The 20,788-nt window shown below is 46.4% G+C and overlaps 2 protein-coding genes across 6 annotated transcripts in view; one reads left to right on the top strand and one right to left on the bottom strand.

The window, feature by feature from the left end:
* Positions 1 to 12,215, bottom strand: part of Tmem234 (transmembrane protein 234) — a 26,853-nt gene extending 14,638 nt beyond the window's left edge. For 4 of the 5 annotated variants that reach the window (XM_076934143.1, XM_076934142.1, XM_034502897.2 and 1 more), the window contains exons 1-4: positions 12,152 to 12,215; positions 11,753 to 11,904; positions 10,566 to 10,632; positions 67 to 159 (exon numbers count right to left, since the gene is read on the bottom strand). In XM_076934143.1, the coding sequence (XP_076790258.1) occupies positions 67 to 159; positions 10,566 to 10,632; positions 11,753 to 11,904; positions 12,152 to 12,167 (328 nt within the window). In that variant the 5' untranslated portion in view covers positions 12,168 to 12,215. Of the gene's footprint in view, positions 1 to 66; positions 160 to 3,145; positions 3,299 to 10,565; positions 10,633 to 11,752; positions 11,905 to 12,151 lie in introns of all 5 variants that reach the window. The other variant, XR_013110441.1, reaches the window with a different exon arrangement.
* On the top strand, positions 12,137 to 20,322 carry Eif3i (eukaryotic translation initiation factor 3 subunit I). Its single transcript, XM_034502895.2, has 11 exons — positions 12,137 to 12,288; positions 12,382 to 12,474; positions 13,838 to 13,925; positions 15,153 to 15,218; positions 16,933 to 17,082; positions 17,160 to 17,287; positions 18,691 to 18,801; positions 18,918 to 19,007; positions 19,206 to 19,279; positions 19,936 to 20,028; positions 20,164 to 20,322. Exons 1-11 carry the CDS (start codon positions 12,166 to 12,168, stop codon positions 20,243 to 20,245), a joined length of 1,098 nt encoding a protein of 365 aa, XP_034358786.2. The 5' UTR covers positions 12,137 to 12,165; the 3' UTR covers positions 20,246 to 20,322.
* The last annotated feature ends 466 nt before the right edge of the window (positions 20,323 to 20,788 follow it).

Below are 20,788 nucleotides of genomic sequence, written 5' to 3' on the forward strand. Positions count from 1 at the left end.
ATGGGGGATGTTCACATGTTCCAAGGCCCACGCAGCCATGCCCTGCCATGCAGAAGTTCAACTTACCTTTCCCACCAACATCTTCTCCGAGGACCTTCCCAACCATCAGTGTGAAGACAATGGCCAGAGAGTTACAGATGGGCACAGCTAACGTCAGATCTGAGCAATCAAAACAAGAAAAATCCCTAGATGCAAAGAGCGCCTTTCTTGGGATAAAACATTTGCAACACGCCCTCCTCCCTCTCCCCTTATCACCATCAGCACCTATACAAAAGTGGCACAGGACAGTCACAGTGACATTTTTAATTCAATCACTCTGGAAGCAGAAGCAGGCAGATCTGAGTACAGGGCCAGCTTGGTCTACCTCAGGAGTTATCAGGGTCAGATAAAGTTAAAAGCAGAAGTTTAAGACTTCCTAGAAAGCCAGGCAGTGGTGGCGCACGCCTTTAATCCCAGCACTTAGGAGGCAGAGGCAGGCAGATTTCTGAGTTCGAGGCCAGCCTGGTCTACAGAGTGAGTTCCAGGACAGCCCAGGCTATACAGAGAAACCCTGTCTCGAAAAACCAAAAAAAGACTGCTCCAGATGGTGGTTCTAGATCCCAGAAAGGAGTTACAGGACAACATTTCTCTCCTTAAATAACAAATCGAGGTAGAGAAAGAGTATCAGGACTTAATCAGCTACAAAAATTAAAGACAGGGAAGAGGGAGAGGATAAGGAAAATCCCCCAGGTCCTTGCATTCCTTAACTTGGAGTCCAAAGACAGCCTTATCCTCTGGCTTTAGTTTAGCCACAGATCAGCCAGAGGAGGGAGAGGCTGAGGCTTTCCCTGTATCAGAGACCAGAGACACTCAAGAGGTTGTTTAGAGACATCACATAGGGTTTAATTTTCAAATCATTAAAGAATTAAAAAATGCAGTGTCACAATTTGGTGCCACTGCTTCTTTACTCTTGCAATCTTAGAATCTGCTGCAGAGGAGTGGCTGACTCCTGGGGATTGGAATACTCTAGTGAGAGCAGTTCTTAGTGGTGGAGACCATCTTATTTGGAAATCAGAGTATCATGAGAATTGTAAAGAAACAGCTAGGGGAAACATTCAGGCCAGCAATGGTTGGTCCTTTGATGCTTTAGTAGGAGAAGGTCAATTTGCTTCTAGTGATAACCAGATACAATATGACCCAGGCTTATTCGCTCAAATTCAAAATGCAGCCATGAAGGCTTGGTGTAAAGGGAGACACTGGTGTGTCTTTGACAGCACTCAGACAAGGGCCTGATGAATGATTTTCTGAGTTTGTTCATCAGTTAATGACAACAGCAGGGAGGATTTTTGGTAATGCAGAGACAGGTGTAGATTATGTGAAACAGCTTGCATGTGAAAATGTCAATCCTGCCTACCAAGCAGCCATTAGACCCTACAGGAAGAAGACAGGCCTTACTGGGTATATCAGACTCTGTTCTGACATAGGGCCCTCCTACCAACATGGCTTAGCTATGGCGGCTGCCATGCAAGGACAATCAGTAAGCAATTTCTTGGCAAGTAGAGACAAAAAGGCCTGTTTTAAGTGTGGCAAGCCTGGACACTTTGCAAAAGATTGCAAGGCAGAAAATGAGTTAACCCAGAGACAACCCAGCAAACAGCCTGGGCTATGCCCACATTGCAAACGTGAAAGGCATTGGGCTAATGAATGTAGGTCCAAGACAGATGCACAAGGAAACACCCTTTCCCATAATCAGGGAAATGGGAACAGGGGCCAGCTCCAGGCCCCAAACCAACACAGGCCAAAACAGGCTTATGGGGCAATCAGTTTCATAGCAGCAAACAACAATCCCTTTTAGAATTTAGTCGAGCAACACCAGGAAGTGTAGGACTGGACCTCAGTTCTGCCACCCACACAGTATTAACCCCAGAAATGGGACCTCAGGCCTTACCCACTGGAGTGTTTGGACTGCTCTATCTAAATGTGTTTGGTCTGATAGTGGGAAGAAGCAGTGCTACTATGCAGGGACTACAAATTTTTCCTGGAGTTATAAAAAATGATTATCAAGGTGAGATTAAGGTAATGGCACAGGCAATTCAGAATATAGTCACCATTCCTACAGGAAGGAAGAGAGCTCAACTATTGTTACTTCAATTGTTTCCTACTAATCACAAATGTAAGAGTCCTAAGAGAGGGGATCAAGGCTTTGGTTCCTCTGATGCATAATGGGTACAGCCTAGAGTTAAACAAAAACCTATGATGACAATCTGGCTGGATGGAAAGGCATTCCAAGGCTTGGTTGACACAGGAGCTGATGTGACTATTATCAAAAAAAGTAACTGGCCTGCCAGCTGGCCTTTGACCCCAACCTTAACCAATCTAAGGGGAATTGGCCAAAGTCAAAACTCACAACAAAACTCTAAGGTGCTGACGCGGAATGATAACGAAGAAAATACAGGGAATATACAACCCTATGTCATCCCAGGCCTTCCCATTAATCTCTGGGGCCAAGATCTGTTATCCCAGTTGGGATTGATTATGTGCAGCCCTAATGAAGTAACCATAGCTCAAATGATAATAAGCTCTGGATTCTCCCTGGGGAAAGGATTAGGAAAAAGTGAAGATGGGATTACTCATCCTATTGAGGTCCATGGTAACACTGGAAGAAGAGGCTTGGGGTATTTTTGATGGGGGCTATTGATTCAGCTGCACCCCTAGGGCATTGTGCCGATCCTATCACCTAGAAGGGGGACTTGCCCGTCTGGGTGGATCAGTGGTCCCTAACCACTAAAAAATTATAAGCTGCTCAGTTGCTAGTGCAGGAACAATTACAGGTAGGACATTTAGAAGAGAGTAACTCTCCCTGGAATACCCCAATATTTGTCATTAGGAAAAAGTCAGGAAAGTGGAGATTGTTGCAAGACTTGATGGCTGTTAACTTGACCATGATTCAGATGGGAGCCTTGGAACCTGGGCTGCCCACACCAGTGGCCATACCTTTAGGCTATTATAAAATAATTATAGATTTAAAAGACTGTTTCTTTACTATCCCCTTGCATCCTAACGATAGAAAGCACTTTGCTTTTAGTGTTCCCGATATAAACTTTAGAGAACCTATGAAAAGATATCAATGGAAGGTCTTGCCTCAGGGTATGGCTAACAGTCTTACCTTATGCCAAAAGTTTGTGGCTTCTGCCGTAGATGGTGTTAGAACCATATGGAAGCAAATCTACATGATTCATTTCATGGATGATCTTTAAATAGCAGGAAAAGATAGAAAGCAGGTATTCCAGTGCTTTGATGATCAAAACAGCTTTACAGGCTGCAGGGTTACAAATAGCACCAGAAAAGGTACAATTACAAGATCCATATACTTATTTAGGGTTTCAGATTAATGGTCCATGTATTATTAATAGCAAGGCCACCTTGAGGACTGATTCCCTTAAGACACTTAATGATTTTCAAAAACTATTGGGAGACATTAATTGGCTAAGCCCATATTTGAAACTTACGACAGGAGAATTGAAGCCTTTGTTTGATATTCTCAAAGGAGATCCTGACCCTAAGTCTGACAGCTCTCTAACAGAGGAGGGTAGAAAAGCCTTACAGAAGGTAGAGAGTGCTATTTCATCCCATTTTTAAACTCATATTAATTATTCTAAGCCTTTATATTTTCTTATTTTTAACACTAAACTAACTCCTACTGCAGGTTCTTGGCAAACTGCACCCATATTATGGGTTCATCTTCCCTCATCCCCTAAAAATGTTCTTTATCCATACTATGCAGTTGTAGCTGATATGAATATGTTAGGCAGAGATAACAGTCAAAAATATTTTGGAAAAGATCCTGATGTCATAGTACAACCCTATACAAGGCATCAGATTGATTGGCTTATGCAGAGCTCTGAAGTCTGGCCTATCACATGTGCTTCATTTGGTGGTCAGCTAGATAATCATTATCCGCCAGACAGATTGGTTCAGTTTTGTAATTGCCATGCATTCATTTTTCCATCTCGTACTGCGCATGCACCTATAAAGGAAGCACTGCTAGTTTTCACTGATGATTCCTCATCAGGAACAGCCGCTTATGCCTTTAAAGATCAAGTAATCTCCTTTGTTACATCATCTGTCTCAGCTCAATTGGTTGAATTACATGCTGTTATTGCTGTGTTTTAAGCATTTCCAAATCAAACCATTAATATTTACACAGATAGCTCATATACAGCTCAATCTATCCCTCTGCTAGAAACTGCTGCGCAAATAAAGCATTCCTCAGAAGCAGCCGATTTGTTTTTACAGTGCCAACAATTAATTTTGAGGAGAAAGTGTAAATTCTTTATACGACACCTGAGAGCCCACACTGGGCTACCAGGTCCTCTCTCTGAGAGAAACACCAAGGTAGATCTAGCCATTCGTTTAACCACAGTGACCTTATCAGATCCACCATCTAACTTAGATCAGGCCATAAAGGCTCATAGATTATATCACCTTAATTATCAAACTTTAAAGGTCATGTTTAAAATTACCAGAGAACAAGATAGACAAATTGTCAAACAATGTCAATCATGTGTTACACTTTTACCAGTTCCTCATTTGGGCATAAATCCAAAGGGACTGATACCAAACAGTCTCTGGAAAATGGATGTTACTCATTATAATGAATTTGGAATCAAAAATATATACATGTATGTGTAGATACATACAGTAGTTTCATTTATGCGACATTACAAGCCAGAGAAGCAACAAACATGTGATCACTCATATGCTCTCGACAATTGCTGTACTGGGTGTGCCTAAACAGATAAAGACAGACAATGGCCCAGGTTATACAAGCTCCAGTTTCCACCAATTCTGTGAAAACTTGGGAATACTACATAAAACAGGTATTCCATATAATCCACAGGGCCAAGGTATGGTACAAAGGGCACATCAAATCATTAAATGTCAATTTGAAAAAATTGAGCCAAGTCATAGCAGAAAGTGGCTATCATCTTTGTAGCCATCTCAGGCCATATACCCTGACAAGAGACATGTTTTCAACAGCCTACAACAGCTGAGCACACTCTGATAAACATCTTGTTTTTCTCACAGATCTTGTTTTGTTGTTTAGTGCCCCCAGATGAAAGGCGTAAAAGCGTCTTCAGCTGGATTCCCCTGCTTGTGCTTTTTCCTTTCAATAAATGGGACTTGATCAGACTCTGTCTTGTCTCCATTCTTTGAGTCTCTTGTCCCTCCATCCCCTCTCTTGCTGGCCCCTGTTGACTGATCCGCACAGGCTGGGTCACTTGGTGCCCAAACGTGGGGCAGTGTGGGCTGGGTCAATTTTCCACATAGAGAATGAGCTCATTTCCACAGAAGTGATTCGAGGCTCAGGGATGAGGTCCAAATTATCTGCCTCAAAGTTCAGTGCTTCCTCGGGACTCTAGCATGAACACCTGACCTCCAAGGTCTGAGACCAGCCTAGCTGTTTTCTTCCTTCCTTTCTTTTTTTCCATTAATTTATTATTCACTTTGCATCCCTATTGCTGCCCCCCCCCACACCCTTCTCTTCTCCTCTAAGAGGGAGGAGTCCTGTTGAGGATGGCCTTGGTATTGTTTGTGTTTTGATGTTAATTCTGCTCTCCTGGGAGGGGCTGTGGACAAGGAGTGAGTCATGTACTCAGGTGACTTCTTGTGAAGCATCCCCTAATGAATAAAGGAACCAATCACTGGACGAGTAGGAGGGACTTAGGGTTGGCTAGGGGAAGAGAGGAAGAGGAGAGACAAAGGGTCTCTTTGGACAGGAACAGCATAAGGACAAGATGTAGCTACTAGTGTCTCTCAGTGGATTCGCCACCAGAGGACTTAGATTTAATATAGATACAAGATTAGGATTCTAGTTGTTGGACCCAGAGATTGAGTTACCATTGTTTCTGAGCTAAGCTTGTGTGGTGTTTTCCTTCCCAGTACCACAGCAAGCATGAGTTTGTCAGACATACACCACAAAGGCCGTAGGGATTTTGAAGCATAGGGCTAGCATGGTAGCGACCCAGCAGTGGGAACTTAGTGAGCTGGATAGAGAGATTTTGGAGCCCTGAGTCAGAGAATCTCCATGAGATGAAAACAGACTGGTGAGACTCCGGGGCTGAGAGTAGCTGGGTATAGCGCGGGAACTTGTCATTCTTTTTTAATATTTTCCACAACAGAGTCCCACCCCAGTATCCTCCCACCCTAGAACATCAAGTCTCTGTAGGGCTGGATATATCCTCTCCCACTAAGATCAGAGAAGGCAGCTGAGTTAGAGGAATGGGATCCATAGGTAGGCAAGAGTTTTAGGAATAGCCCACTCCAGTTGTTGAGGGATCCCTTCCTTTCTTTCATTAAAGATTTGTGTGTGTATTTTGCTTTTATGCATGTGTTGTGCATATCGAGGTCAGAAGAGTGTCAGAACCTTCTGGAATAGTGTGAGAAATAATGTGGTAATGGGAATTGAACTAGGGTCCTCTATAATAAGTTCTCTTAAGCACTGAACCACCTCCCCATCCTAGTTAGATAATAAAAATAAGATCTTGAGAAGTTCAGTAGCTCACACTTATATCTTCAGCACTTAGGAGGCTGAGACAGGAAGACAGCCAGGAGTTCAAGGCCATCCTGGGGTATACCTAAATTCCAGCCTGGGCTACAGAGTGAGATCATTTAAAAAACACCAGGCATGCTGGCACACATTTTTAGTCTGAGCACTCAGGAGGTGGAGAATGTATTATCTTTGTGAATTTGAGGCCAGCCTGATTTATATACCAAGCTCCAGGACAGCCAAGACTGCATAGAGAGAACTTATCTCAAAACAAAACAAAAATAAGAATGAGGTCTTTACCCTCCAAGAGAAAGGAGATCTCAAGGCCACAGGACAGACAGGCACTATAGGGCACAGCAGAATGAGCTCCCACAGTTATGTACTCACTGGGTGCTGTAATACATTTTCACAGTACTTACCACTTAGTATAAGGGGAACAGACTCTATAAGTTATATACTTCCTGGGCGGTGGTGGCGCAGGCCTTTAATCCCAGCACTTGGGAGGCAGAGGCAGGTGGATTTCTGAGTTTGAGGCCAGCCTGGTCTACAGAGTGAGTTCCAGGACAGCCAGGGCTAGAGAAACCCTGTCTCAAAAAACCAAAACCCCCCCCCCCCCAAAAAAAAGTTATATACTCAAAAGCTTCTTTCTGTGTAGAGAGGCTGGCCTAGGTAAGATGGCTCAGTGGGTAAGGATGCCTGCTGCCAACCTGACTTTGGTTTATAGGAGTCACTTGAAGGGCCAAATGCCAAAAGTTGTTTTATGACCTCAACATGTGCACAGGTACACCATCGCACTCACACACATATACACACAATAAATATTTTTAAATCATAAGGACCCAGAGTGATGGTGCAGAGATTAAGAGCACTTGCTGGGTTTGTTCCTCACATGCACATGTAGGGACAGAACTCTCTCTAACTCCAGTTCAATGAGATCTGAAGCCCTTTTCTCACCTCTCCGGGAACCAAACACACATGTGGTATATGTACATGCAGGCAAAATATTCACACACATAAAATAACCTAAAGTTTTTAAAAATGAAATTTGCTCAACCTCTTCTTTTCTTTTTTTTTTTTTTTGAAAGATTTATTTATTTATTTATTTATTTATTTATTTAATGTATATGAGTACACCATTGCTCTCTTCAGACACACCAGAAAAGGGCATCAGATCCCATTACAGATGGTTGTGAGCCACCATGTGGTTGCTGGGAATTGAACACAGGATCTCTGGAAGAGCAGTTGGTGCTCTTAACTGCTGAGCCATCTCTCCAGCCCTCTTCTTTTTGTCTTGAGGCAAATTTCTCATGTAGCCCAGGCTAACTTCTCACTCTATGTCACTGAGGCCGACCTTGAGCTCTTGACTCTGTCTTCACTTCCTGAGGACTGCGATTACAGGTATGTACCATAATGCCTGGTGGCTCCAATTTTAATAAACGCCCTAAACTTGATCCCTAACACTGAAAGACAAAAGCTTCATAAACTAGCTGGGCAGTGGTGGCTCGCACTTTTGATCCCAGATCTTGGGAGGCAGAGGCAGGCGGATCTCTGAGTTTGAAGACAGCCTGATCTATAAAATGAGTTCCAGGACAGCCAAGGCTACACAGAGGAACTGCCTCAAAATACCAAAAATAAATAAATAAATAACTTAACAAATGAAAAACCTTATAAATAGCAATGCTGCCATGTGATTAGTAAGCCATGTGATTAGTAAGTTCCGCAGTCTTCCTCAGCAGGAGCTGCATTAGGCCAGAGGCTTGACACTTGGAATACCAACACCATGTGGAGGGCAGAGGACAACTAGCAAGCACAGATTCTCTCTTTTGACCTTGTAGGTTCCAGGGATCAAAGTCTGGTCATCAGGCTTGCTGGTGGGTGCTGTTACCTGTGGAGCCCTCTCCTTTGTTTTTGTAAGATAGGCTCTCAAGTATCCCAGGCTGCTCCTACTAAACTTGTTATTAGCTGAGGGTGGCCCTAAACTTCAGATCCTCCTGCCTCTACCTCCTAAGGTCTAGGATGACAGCTTTAACCACCATGAGGGTTTCTGGGAGCTGGGGTAGAACCCAAGGCTTCATGAATGCTGGGTAAGCACTCTTATCAAATGACCTGCATCCTAGCCTAGCAATTAAAGTCTTATGGATACTGACTCTCCAGCTGAATCTCAAGTACTCCATCTAGAGGCCGTCCTATCAGACTCTTTCCTCCTCTTGGGGCTCTTGTCTCTAGGATAGGCAAAAACACAGCAAGGAGACTTTTGCAAAAGTTCAAGGGCAAAAATCTAAGGGGTGGGGTAGAGTTTCTTGTTAACTTTTTTGAGACAGCCTGGCCTAGAACTCACTAAGTGTCCCAGGACATACTACGTATCCCAGAATGTCCATGAACTTGTGGCTCTCTTCCTGCCTTAGCCTCTGAGTGCTGGAGTTACAGGCATGAGGCACCAGGCCCAGCTTATAACCATTAATATGCAGCTGGAGAAGAGAGAGAAAGCGAGTGCAGTTATATTGGGACAGCTTTTATTTTATTTTATTTTATTTTATTTTTGGTTTTTCGAGACAGGGTTTCTCTGTGTAGTCCTGGCTGTCCTGGATGGAACTCACTCTATAGACCAGGCTGGCCCCGAACTCAGAAATCCGCCTGCCTCTGCCTCCCAAGTGCTGGGATTAAAGGCGTGCGCCACCACCGCCCGGCGACAGCTTTTATTTTAAAACTTATTTATGTACGAGTAGTCTGTCTACATAACAGGAGAACACATCAGATCTCATTACAGAAGGTTGTGAGCCACCATGTGGTTGCTGGGAATTGAACTCAAGACCTTTGGAAGAGCAGTCAGTGCTCTTAAATCACTGAGCCATCTTTCCAGCCTCTTTACTGGAACAGAAGCAGGTTGCAGGTGAGAACAGAACAAGCCAGAGAAGGAGAAGGAGCCAGAAGATTAGAACAGATTGCCAGAGTTAGTTTGAGGCTAATCAGAGCAATTAAATAGAAGCTGAGAGAAGCCAGTTTGAATCAGTCAGCATGGAGAGGAGTTTTGAGCCAGAAAAACTGAGTTGAACCAGCCAGCCAGAGTTCAGAGAGAACTAGAAAGGGTGAGCTTATTTAGCAGTAAGCCTCTAAGTGACAATTACATCAAGAAAATAAAAAGTACATTTACAAAGGCAAGCATAATAAACTGCCCATCATCTCCATGAATATAATCATGTTTGTTTCAGAAGATCATAATATAAATAAGATACACAGCTTGATTTAATAGGATAGAAATAGTCGACAAACACTTGGAGAAAGGATATTGATATTTATTGAGCCTCTCCTGTATGTCAGGTACTCTGCTAGATTCTTCTCATAGACTGAATTAATCTTCACACTGCTATGAATCCCACTATATAAAGCCAAGATTCAAATAAAAGACTTACTCCAGGCCAGGCAGATAGTATATGGGGGACCAAAGCATCAGAGCATCACTTACATGGGTGTTTGGTGAACACCTACAATCCTAGCACTTGGAAGACAGAGATCCAAGGATAATGATGTGGAGCCTGAGTTATGTAGTGAGACTCTAACCCAAACACAACAAAAAAAGGGCTGGTGTGGCCACTCCGTGGGTAAAGCACCTGCCATCAAGACTGATGGTCCCAGTTGATTACTAGAATCTACAAGATAAAAGGAAAACCTAAAACTTGTCCTCTGACCAAACACATTAGAACACATGTGCACACACAAGTACACAAGATAAATCTAAGAAAAAAGTTACAACAATCATCAAACCAACAGAAAAAGTATCAGGAAAACCCCCTCCTCCCAAATCGTAAAAGAGGCCAGCACTTACGAGACCACAGTGAACCTTCCTTCTGCTGCTGCACAAGACTGTCAGGCCAGCCGTAGTGACTGGCCTCTCACTCATGTACACCCACCTCACTGCACGACTCACAGAAGGACCAGAAACAGGTGCTCTCCCTCACTGACAGGTGACAGGTATTTCAGGTTCCCTTTGTAAAAAATATGGCCCCCACCCCAGAGAAGACTCAAGCCAGAGACCCACCTGTTGATGCCAACGTCAAGTAGTAGAGAAGGGAGCCACTCTGATTGAGGAGAAAGGGCATCAGGTACTAAAAAGAGGAGAAACCTGTCAGTTATCGCCTGCGTGTGCAACAGACGTCTCCGTCCTCAACCTTCCTAATGCTGTGGCCCTTTACCTCAGTTCCTCGTGTTGTGGTGACCCCAAACCATAAAATTATTTTCACTGCTACTTCATAACTGTAATTTTGCTACAGTTATAAACTGTAATGTAAATATCTGATATGCAGGATGTCTGGTATTAGACCCCTTTCCAGTTGCTACGCAGTTTGAGAACCCCTGTTCTGACTTAGGCCTTTCCCACAGGGGTTGGGATGGTTACCAATGCTCATGGAATGTTCATGTATTTGAGGACCCTTTAGAGCAAAGAAAGAAACATAGTCAGTGTACTCTATTGCCTTAAATGCCCACTCCCTCGTCGTGGCCTGTTCCCATCTTCCCTACAGGTATAAGGCCTTGAGTGACAGTGTTACCCCTTCCAAGAAGCCCCACTCCACGTCCTCCAGCTCCATCTCTCTCCTCTGAATTCACATAACACTGTATCTGTACCTCTCTCCTTTCCACTAACCCTCAGAGTGCGGCGGATCTAGCTTACATCGGCAGCAGTAGGCAGGTTGGAGGCAGTTCTGGACAGCTTTCCTTATGTTCTACCCCAGGGCAAGCTGAGCCCAAAGAAAGCTTCCGGAAAGGCTCCAAATAGCATATACTTGCTAGGGTGACAATAACATTGAGAATAGTTAGTCCTGGAGCCTGGCAATGGCGGTGCTTTTAATCCCAGCACTCAGGAGTCAGAGGAGGGCTAATCTCCGAGTTCGAGGCTAGTGAGTTCAGAATAGCCAGGATTGCATAAAGAAACCCCATCTCCAAAAACAAAAAACAAGAACAAAAAGCAAAAAAAAGTCATAGGTTAAACATGTATGCTGAATTCGGCCCAATGCTAACTGTTTTGTGTGCCTTAACCTCAGTTCTTATATCAGCCCTATACATGGGTTATCATTAAAATTTCCATTTTATGGATGATGAAGCTGAGACACAGAGGATAAATGACTCTTCCAGGAGCTTCTAGTGAGTAGGAGGTGGGATGGGAATCTGGCCGACCAGTAACCAAACGCTCAGCGTTTCCTCCAAGGGAGCTCCGCTCCACAGACGCACCTCAGTATTCAAGAAGAGAGTCTTCATCTCCTGCAATAGCTGCCGGACCCACGTCTGCTCATGCACCTGCTGCAGGCCGGAGGAGGCCCGCTTCAGCAGCGGCTGCGTGCCACCCCACAGTGCGGCCACCAGCACCAGAGCAAGCACCTGCCCTGAAAGCAAAGGGTCAGTGAGTCACCCGGGCCCTCTCTGGCCTCCTCCAGCCCGGCTGACCGGCTCCATCTCCCTCCCGCGCTTTCCACGCCGGGCTGCGATAGGTTGGGAGGACCCGCCGGAAGGCAGCGGAAGTGAGTCTGGGAGACCAGGGAAGGTGGCTTAGCATTCCTGGGGTTCAAAGATGCCAGGGGAGCCAGAAAAGATTCCCAGAGTTAGAGTGGAGGGGCGGGGCCAGCTACCCACCCAAGGACGCCGCCATGGAAACGCCGGGCCCTTCTACTTCCGGAAGCGAGAGGGCGGAGTCCCCGCATCCGGAAATCGTCCCAGTCTTCTTCCGGTCCTACTCACATTGCCTCTCTCCTCGCGTCACCGCCAGGATGGTGAGTTCCAGGCATGGGGTGCTGCTGTCGGGGGGGCCTCAGTAGGTTTGGGACTGGGTTCCCGGCACTGACACTCCGGTTCTGTCCCCACAGAAGCCCATCCTGCTGCAGGGCCATGAGCGGTCCATCACGCAAATCAAGTACAACCGCGAAGGGGACCTCCTCTTTACTGTGGCCAAAGACCCTGTGAGCGACCGCGGACGGGCGGGCGGGCCGGGCGGGGCACCCGGAGGGGCGAGTTCGCGCCGCCGGGACTGTAGGTGAACAAGGTTTACTGCCGGAGGGAAATTTCTCTGTGAAGCAGGGGAAACTACCCATACCGGGGGTAGGTTAGCGACAGCATTCCGCCGGGGAAACCTGGAAGAAGTTGGTGGATGAAAGGAAAGAGTACCCAGGAAAAAGAAAACTAAGAGACTGTGGAAGGGGACCTAGGGACAGGACAGGGTCATCTGCTTGGCTTAGTCTGTTCAGTCCTACATTTATTCCCTTTGGGTACTGTCATTTTCACATGGAGGCAGTAAACTGAGGGATAACAGTGGAGAGTCTGAAGTCAGAGCTTGGCGTGAGTCCTAACTCCTACTAACACCTACTAGCAGTGTGACTTTGAACACGACATTTAACCTCTCTAAACTACAGTTTTCCCTTTGAGTAAAACATGGAGACTTGAAGTAGCTCCCTCAGCAAAGTGAGGTCATTCCTGTAAATAGTTTTGCACTGTTCTATGTATGTTAGTCACTTACGTTTATGTTTCATAGACATGGTTTTATTGCCCTTTGAAGAAAGCTGTTGACAAGGGTGGGCTATCTGTCCAAGATGGCCTGCACTTCTCCATGCTCCTGCCTCAGCCTCCTGGTCTTGGGAGTATAGATGTGTGCTATCACACACAGCTCCTCCCAGTCCTTTTTAAAACAATTATATGTGTGTGTGCGCGTGTGCAATGATTTTGTTTATTTTATGTATATAGGTGCTTTCCTGCATTGTATGTCTGCGTAGTATGTGTGTCCTTGGTGCCTGTGAAGGCCAGAAGAGTATCAAATCCCCTGGAACTGCAGATACAGATCGTTGTCAGCCATCATGTGGGTGCTGGGAATCGAACCCAGGTCGTCTGGGAGAGCAGCCAGGACTCTGTGAGCTCTGAGCCATCTCTCCAGCTCCCCTAGCCATTTGAAGGGAAGAAGCTCTGTATTTAAGATCACATGGTGAGCTAGTGACAGAGAACTGGAGCTCATGCCTACTTACTATCATCCGGAGTCAACTGAACAGGACCTGAAAGGATTTTTTTTTAAGCAGGAACTCAACCTGGCCTTTGACTCTTCTGAATCCAGACAGAAGCATATGAGGATGCTATTGCAGGCCTGGCTCTTCTTCTGTTTATGTTAGGAAGGAAAGGCTGAGAACAACCCCAGGAACGGTCTTTTTAATCAGCTCTCCACTATAAGTGAGCAGAAGGCAGACTTGGCTTGGCTAGAGCCTGCAGAGGGTTTGTAGTGCAAGCTAAGCTATTGATTTTTCTGGGATGTAACCTGTCCTGTCATTTTACTCTTTCCAGATCGTCAATGTGTGGTACTCTGTTAATGGTGAGAGGCTAGGCACCTACATGGGCCACACTGGAGCCGTGTGGTGTGTGGATGCTGACTGTATCCTTTTTGCCGTGGGTCAGACATCCTAGGAGATGCTGACTTTGAGGCTGTGACTTTGGATGCTGTGGTGGTCTTAAGAATAATACTCCCTACTTCATCCTTTGGGAAAATAGGGCACATTCAAGTTTGGGAACTCAGAGGCCAGGACACTCTGAGGTAAAAGTGAGAAAGGCTCTTTGGGACTGAACTGGGAGATGCTCTGATGGCTTCCAAGAGGATATGGGCTAGGTGAACTATGTATTTTCATTTGTATATGTATATATTTGTGTACGTGATGAATCTGTGTGCCCAGGTGCAGAGACAAATGGAGACCAGCAGTCAGCATCAGGTCTGGTCTTAAGTCATTCTTCAACCTCTTTTTTAAAATCTTTTTTATCGTTTCTCGTTTCCCTAAAGATTAGTTTTATTTGTATGGGTGTTTTGCCTGCATATGTGTCTGTGTACCATGTGTGTACATTGCTAGCCATTTTCCTTTAAATGACAGAAGGCATCAGATCCTTTAGAACAGGAGTTATAAATGGTTGTGAGCCACTATGTGGGTGCTGGGGACCTAACCAGTGCTCTAACCAATGAGCTACCTCTCCCAGCTTTATTTGTTTGGGGGTGGGGGGTGTTTTTTTTTTGTTTGTTTTTTTGTTTGTTTTTTTGTTTTTTTGTTTTTTTTTGGTTTTCAAGACAGTGTCTCAATATGGTAGTGTTGGCTGTCCTGGAACTCTCTATAGACCGAGTAGGCCTCAAGAGAGCCACCTGTCACTGCTTCCTAAGTGTAGGATCAAAGACATGTACCACTGCCTGGCTCCAACTTGTTTTTTGAGAGGAAAACAAAAACAAGTTTTCATTGAGTCTGTAGCTACCTGATTACCTAGACTTAGCCAGCCAGTCACTGAACTTGCTGTCTTCTGTGTCTCAGCACTGGAATTACAGCCACTCCAGAGTCTCTATGTGGGCGCCGGGGATCTGAACTGGGGTCCTCAGATTTGCACACAGAGCATTTTAGCCTGTTTCCCCAACCCTAGTCATTCTTATTTTTTCTGTGTCCAGGAGTGATTTGCCTGATGTATGTATGTGTGCCTAGTACCCTTAGAAGCCACAAGTGGGCATTGGATCCCCCTGGAACCACCACGTGGTTACTGGGATTCTAACCCGAGTCCTCTGGCAGAGCAGCCAGTGCTCTAACCACTGAGCATCTCTCCCCCAAGTCATACTTCTTAACACCTTCCTCAGGGGACACCAAGCATGTCCTTACTGGCTCAGCTGACAACAGCTGTCGTCTCTGGGACTGTGAAACAGGTAAGCCTGGGTCATTCACTTTTTTAGCAAAAGTGCCAACTACAGCATACCTGTCTAAGCAAGTATGTTCTGGAGAACTAGAGATAAGTTCACAGATGGTTTCCAGTCTAGAGAGTAAGAGACAACAAACAGAACGGCAAGGAACTTAGCCGGCAAAAGAGCTTTACATCAAGATAAAAGGCCATGTTGAAGGACGGCCAGAAGGGGGCTGTGGACCTCCTGCAGTGGAGATGAGTGGCCTTGGAAGGTTTCTCAAGGTGACTGTCCATTGAGCTGGAGCTTTCCTGGGGCAGCACAGTGCACAAGCAGGAGTAAAAGCAAGTAGTGTCCAGGAGCTAGGACGAGCTGAGTAATGGCACACACCTCACCCCAGCACTAGAGAGGCGGAGGCAAGAGGATCTACACAGAGAAACCCTCCCTGAAATACAAAAAATATGTGTAAAATAAAAGCAAAAAACCCCAAGTAGAATTTATTTATTTTTAAAGATTTGCATATTTTATGTATATGGATGTTTTGTCTGCATGTATATCAGCACACCAGAAGAGGACTTTTAGGACTACAGTTACAGGCAGCTGTAAGCTGCCATGTGGGTGCTGGGAATTGCAGGACTTCCTGAAGAGCAGCCAGCACTTTGAAGTGCTACACCATCTCTCCAGCACAAGTTCTCTCTCTCTCTCTCTTTTTTTTTTCTCTCTCTCTCTTTAAAATTTTACATGTATGTGTGTGTTTAGCCTACATGTAGATCTTGTGCACGTGTATGTACAGTGCCCGTGGCATCCAAAGGAAGGCATCAGATCTGACTGGAATTACAGAAAGCTGTGAGCCACCTGTGGGTGCAGTGAATTAAATCTGCATCCTCTGTAAGAACAGCCTGTGTTCTTAGTCACTGAGCCATCTTTCCAGACTAGGCTTAAGATTTTTTTTTTTTAAATATTACTTATTTATTTATATGAGTACACTGTAGCTGTCTTCAAACATACCAGAAGAGGACATTGGATCCCATTACAGATGGTTGTGAGCCACCATGTGGTTGCTGGGAATTGAACTCAGGACCTCTGGAAGAACAGTCAGTGCTCCTAACCTTTGAGCCATCTCTCCAGCCTAAGATTTTTTGTTTTGTGTTTTGTTGTTTGTTTGTTTGTTGGCTTTTTTTTTTCCTTTTTGAGACAGGGTTTCTCTGTGTAGCCCTGGCTGTCCTGGAACTCACTCTGTAGACCAGGCTGGCCTCGAACTCAGAAATCCGCCTGCCTCTGCCTCCTGAGTGCTGGGATTAAAGGTGTGGGTACCATTACTCATCTAGGAGTAAGTTCTTAAGAGAGAACTTGTTTAGGTAAACTTGGCACACGGAGGAGTTTGATGAGCAGGGAAAAGCAGAGCACTGGTGGGTTTGAGCAAGGCCCAAGCAAAAGAGCAGACGGAAGCGGAAGGGAGGGGCCGTTCTAACAGTCTGGCTGAAGTGATGGCTGTACATCTGCTTCTCTGGGGAGGAATGGAGTCTGGGGGCAGACTTAGCATGGAAGCCCCTGTGCAGAGAGCATCATTAGCAGGGTTCGTGGGGAAGCGCTACTGGAAGGGCTGGGAGAGCAGCTAGAGAGCAGCAGCGGGCAGGAGGGTGCTGACCTGCAGTCGCCAGGGAAGGAACACTGAGACTCGGTGGCTGAGTGTGACAGGTGATGACATTAGACCAGAGTGACCCAGACTGTGTCTCTCCAGGGAAGCAGCTGGCTCTCCTCAAGACCAACTCAGCCGTCCGGACCTGTGGCTTTGACTTTGGGGGCAACATCGTCATGTTCTCCACAGACAAGCAGATGGGGTACCAGTGCTTCGTGAGCTTCTTTGACCTGCGGGACCCAAGCCAGATCGGTGAGGACGGGACTGAGGGGCTGAGGTGGGGAATGTGGTTTCAGATCCCGGGGCCTGACCGCTGCTGCTCTGCACAGACAGCAACGAGCCCTACATGAAGATCCCCTGTAATGACTCAAAGATCACCAGTGCCGTCTGGGGCCCGCTGGGGGAGTGCATCATCGCAGGCCACGAGAGTGGAGAGCTGAACCAGTACAGCGCTAAGGTACGGGGCCAAGTGTTGTCAGGTGTGTCACCTGACACTGAGGACATGTTATAGTGATCATAGAGAGGCATTTTCCTGTCACTAGAGAGTGCTAAGTCATATGGGGGGTTCTAGGAAAACAACTGGACACCAGCTTAAAAACAGCCAGGACATGAGTCAGGATGAGCTGATGCCACAATAGAAATTTCAGCTAAATCCAGAGCACACTTTGTCGCAGAGGAAGTGGTGTGTACATGTAGTCCTGAGAAGTAAGTACAGCTTCCATGGGTTAGAGAAGATGGCTCAGTGATTAACAGCATTGGCTACTCTTGCAGAAGCACTAGGTCCCAGCACCCATATGGTAGTCCCCAGCTGTCCTTAATTCCAGTTCCAGGAGTTCTCATACCTTCTGGCTTCTTGAGTACCAGGCATGCACATGGCAGACACATGTTTACACACATATGTACACACACAGAGAGAGAGAGAGAGGCAAAATACTTGTAACACATAAGATAAAAATGAATAAATCTTAAAGAAAAAAAAAAAGATCTTCCAGCAGGAAGGATAGTTTTCTGTGGGCAAGAGGAATAGCAGAAGCAGAGATTTGGAAATGCAGTGTAGTGGGAGAGCGCTTGCCCAGCCCAGGCCCAATACGCTTAATCCCAGTTCTTGGCAAGGCGAGGCAGGTGGATCTGAGTTTGAGGTCAGCTTGGTCTACAGAGCCAGTTCCAGGCCAGCCAGGCATGCCAAGCACAACTTGTTCCCAAAAGAGAAAAGTTCCAGCTGTGCCTGGACCGACCTTAGACAGCGTGGTGAGCCTGGGTCTCACATTGGAAAAAGTACAAAGGAGATCTGGGCCTGGAGAGATGGCTTGATGGTTAAGAATGCTTGATGCTCGGGCCAGGCAGTGGTGGCGCACGCCTTTAATCCCAGCACTTGGGAGGCAGAGGCAGGCGGATTTCTGAGTTCGAGGCCAGCCTGGTCTACAGAGTGAGTATCAAGACAGCCAGGACTACACAGAGAAACCCTGTCTTGAAAAACCAAAAAAAAAAAAAAAGAAAAAAAAGAATACTTGATGCTCTTGCAGAGGACCTGAGTTCCATTCCTAGCACCCTCATCAGGCAGTTGACAGCTACTGTAACTCCAGTTCCAGGGGGATTCAGTGCTCCTCTTACCTGTGGGCACAGACACATGTACACACACGCAGGCACAGACCTATCCTCGCTATCTTTTTTAATTATAAAGAGCTGGGTTTGGGGTCAGTCAATCCCAGTACCAAAATAAGGCTTGGGGGGAAGGCTTAGGGGCCAAAGATTATATTGAGGGTAAGGAAGGCAGAAAGTCAAACGTCTAGCTGGTCTTGGGCTTCTGGGGAATGGTGGCTCGGAACTCTGGCAAATCAATCTAACTTCCTCCCCCTTCAGTCTGGAGAGGTGTTGGTAAACGTTAAGGAGCACTCCCGGCAAATCAATGACATCCAGTTGTCTAGAGACATGACCATGTTTGTCACTGCATCCAAGGACAACACAGCTAAGGTGAGCCTGGGCAAGGGGTCTAGTGAGCCTCACGGCTCTCCCGATGCTCAGTCAGCTTGTCTGACCTGCTTAGAAAGGTGCCCATCACAGATCCTCCCCCTCCCTCTTCTCTCCAGCTCTTTGACTCCACAAGTCTGGAACATCAGAAGACTTTCCGAACAGAACGTCCTGTCAACTCAGCTGCCCTCTCTCCCAACTATGACCATGTAAGAAGACCCCGCCTGGGCCTCCTCCGGCTAAGGCTAAAGCTTCCTTACAGTGCTGGCTGATTTGGGGCGGGAGGTCCTTGAAATGGCTGCCCTCCCCCTCCCTGAGGACCCCCTACTGTGGGGGAGATGTGAGAGCAGGGGACAAAAGCCTGTGGGTAAGTCCTGGCTGCAGTGAGCTTCCTTTCTTCCCTGTAGGTGGTGCTGGGCGGTGGTCAGGAAGCCATGGATGTCACCACAACCTCCACCAGGATTGGCAAGTTTGAGGCCAGGTAAGGGGAAGGGAAGCTCTTCCCACTGAAGCTACATGGAGGCCGCCTTTCAGAGTAAACACGGGCTCCTGACCCCTCCTTAGAGGTCCCTGAGGGTCATAGAGAGTGTGACAGATGTCCAGTGCAGCAGATGGGTCTTGAATCAGCTGTGCATATAGCTGGCTAACAAGCTCACACACCAAGTTGTGTCTCTGGTTCTACCAATGAGCAGTGGCCCGAAGCCTGTGATACAGAGGTGGGGAGCCGTGACTTCAAGGTCATCTGTGACCTTAACCCGCTCCTAGCTCACCTGGGCTACCTGGGACCCTGTTTGTAAACAACAACAGAGATCATGAACTCTGGGGGCCTAGACGACATCGTCTTTCTCTGTATCCAGGATTCTTGACTATTTAATGGGGCACGACTCACCTCAGCAATTTGTATATTAAGTAAATGAATTGATACTCTGTAAGCTTTCAAGCACTGCCCAGCTGTGCTCTATTGAGGCAGATGTTTGAGTGGTTTTCCTTTAGCTTCATCTTATTTCTCCTTTATCCTAATTTCTCAACTTTATTAATTTTGTTACATAAAATACTACCTCAACAGTCTTCTTTTGTCGAATGTTGCCTCAGATGTGTTTTGGGATAACTGGGTCTCCTCCGCCCTCCCCCCTCCAGGTTCTTCCATTTGGCGTTTGAGGAGGAGTTTGGGAGAGTCAAGGGCCACTTTGGACCTATCAACAGCGTTGCCTTCCATCCTGATGGCAAGAGGTAGGGCCCATTGCAGAGACTGAGCCCGGGGCGGCCAGGGCCGGGGTGGGGAGGCGTCTGCCCATTTGCGGCGTGTGGCTGCGCAGGCTTCCCTTGCACAGCAGCAGCTGACCATCCCTGTTTGTCTCTTTCCAGCTACAGCAGCGGTGGTGAGGACGGTTATGTCCGCATCCACTACTTCGACCCACAGTACTTTGAGTTTGAGTTTGAGGCCTAAGGAGCTGAATCTTACACCAGGGAAGCTGCTCACAGAGGGTTTTAGACTCTGAAAAATAAATTAGTTTGTTAAAAATAGTTCCTTGTCAGACATTTTGTGCAGCCCGTTGGTTTTTCCCTCTTCACTGACCTGACCCTCCAGTGGCTGATAATAATAAGGAATACTTTCATTATTTGGGCCTCATCTCTATGCACCCAGACGCTGCATTGCTCTGGGCTATGTTGTAGACACCTTCATCCAAGAGGCTTAGAACCACTCCACCACATTCAAGAAGCTAGTGCCTAAGGTGGGCTTAGAACCTTCCCCTACCCTCTTCCTCTTCTGTCCTAATTGATGGCTCAGGTGGGCGTGGCCAGCACAGGAAAGGGCCTGAAGGGGAAGAACTGTGAGAAAACCCAGTAGAGAGAATTCTCCAGGGGACAGCTGGGGATTACCTAACCATAGGCACAGGTTTTGGGGCTCCACAGGGAGCCCCATGGCTAAGGAATTGAGGGTGTGGAGTAGGTGGCTTCAGTTCCCAGCACCTACATTGGGCAGCTCACA

Source organism: Arvicanthis niloticus, chromosome 5, assembly GCF_011762505.2.
Source record: "Arvicanthis niloticus isolate mArvNil1 chromosome 5, mArvNil1.pat.X, whole genome shotgun sequence".
In the NCBI taxonomy this organism is placed as follows: domain Eukaryota; kingdom Metazoa; phylum Chordata; class Mammalia; order Rodentia; family Muridae; genus Arvicanthis; species Arvicanthis niloticus.

Excerpts from the sequence above, each read along its gene's own strand:
- Eif3i (XM_034502895.2), top strand. The coding sequence starts at position 12,166 with ATGGAAACGCCGGGCCCTTCTACTTCCGGAAGCGAGAGGGCGGAGTCC. Across the intron at positions 18,802-18,917 it reads CCAAGGACAACACAGCTAAG|CTCTTTGACTCCACAAGTCT; the intron begins GTGAGCCTGGGC and ends TCTTCTCTCCAG. Across the intron at positions 19,008-19,205 it reads TCTCTCCCAACTATGACCAT|GTGGTGCTGGGCGGTGGTCA; the intron begins GTAAGAAGACCC and ends TCTTCCCTGTAG.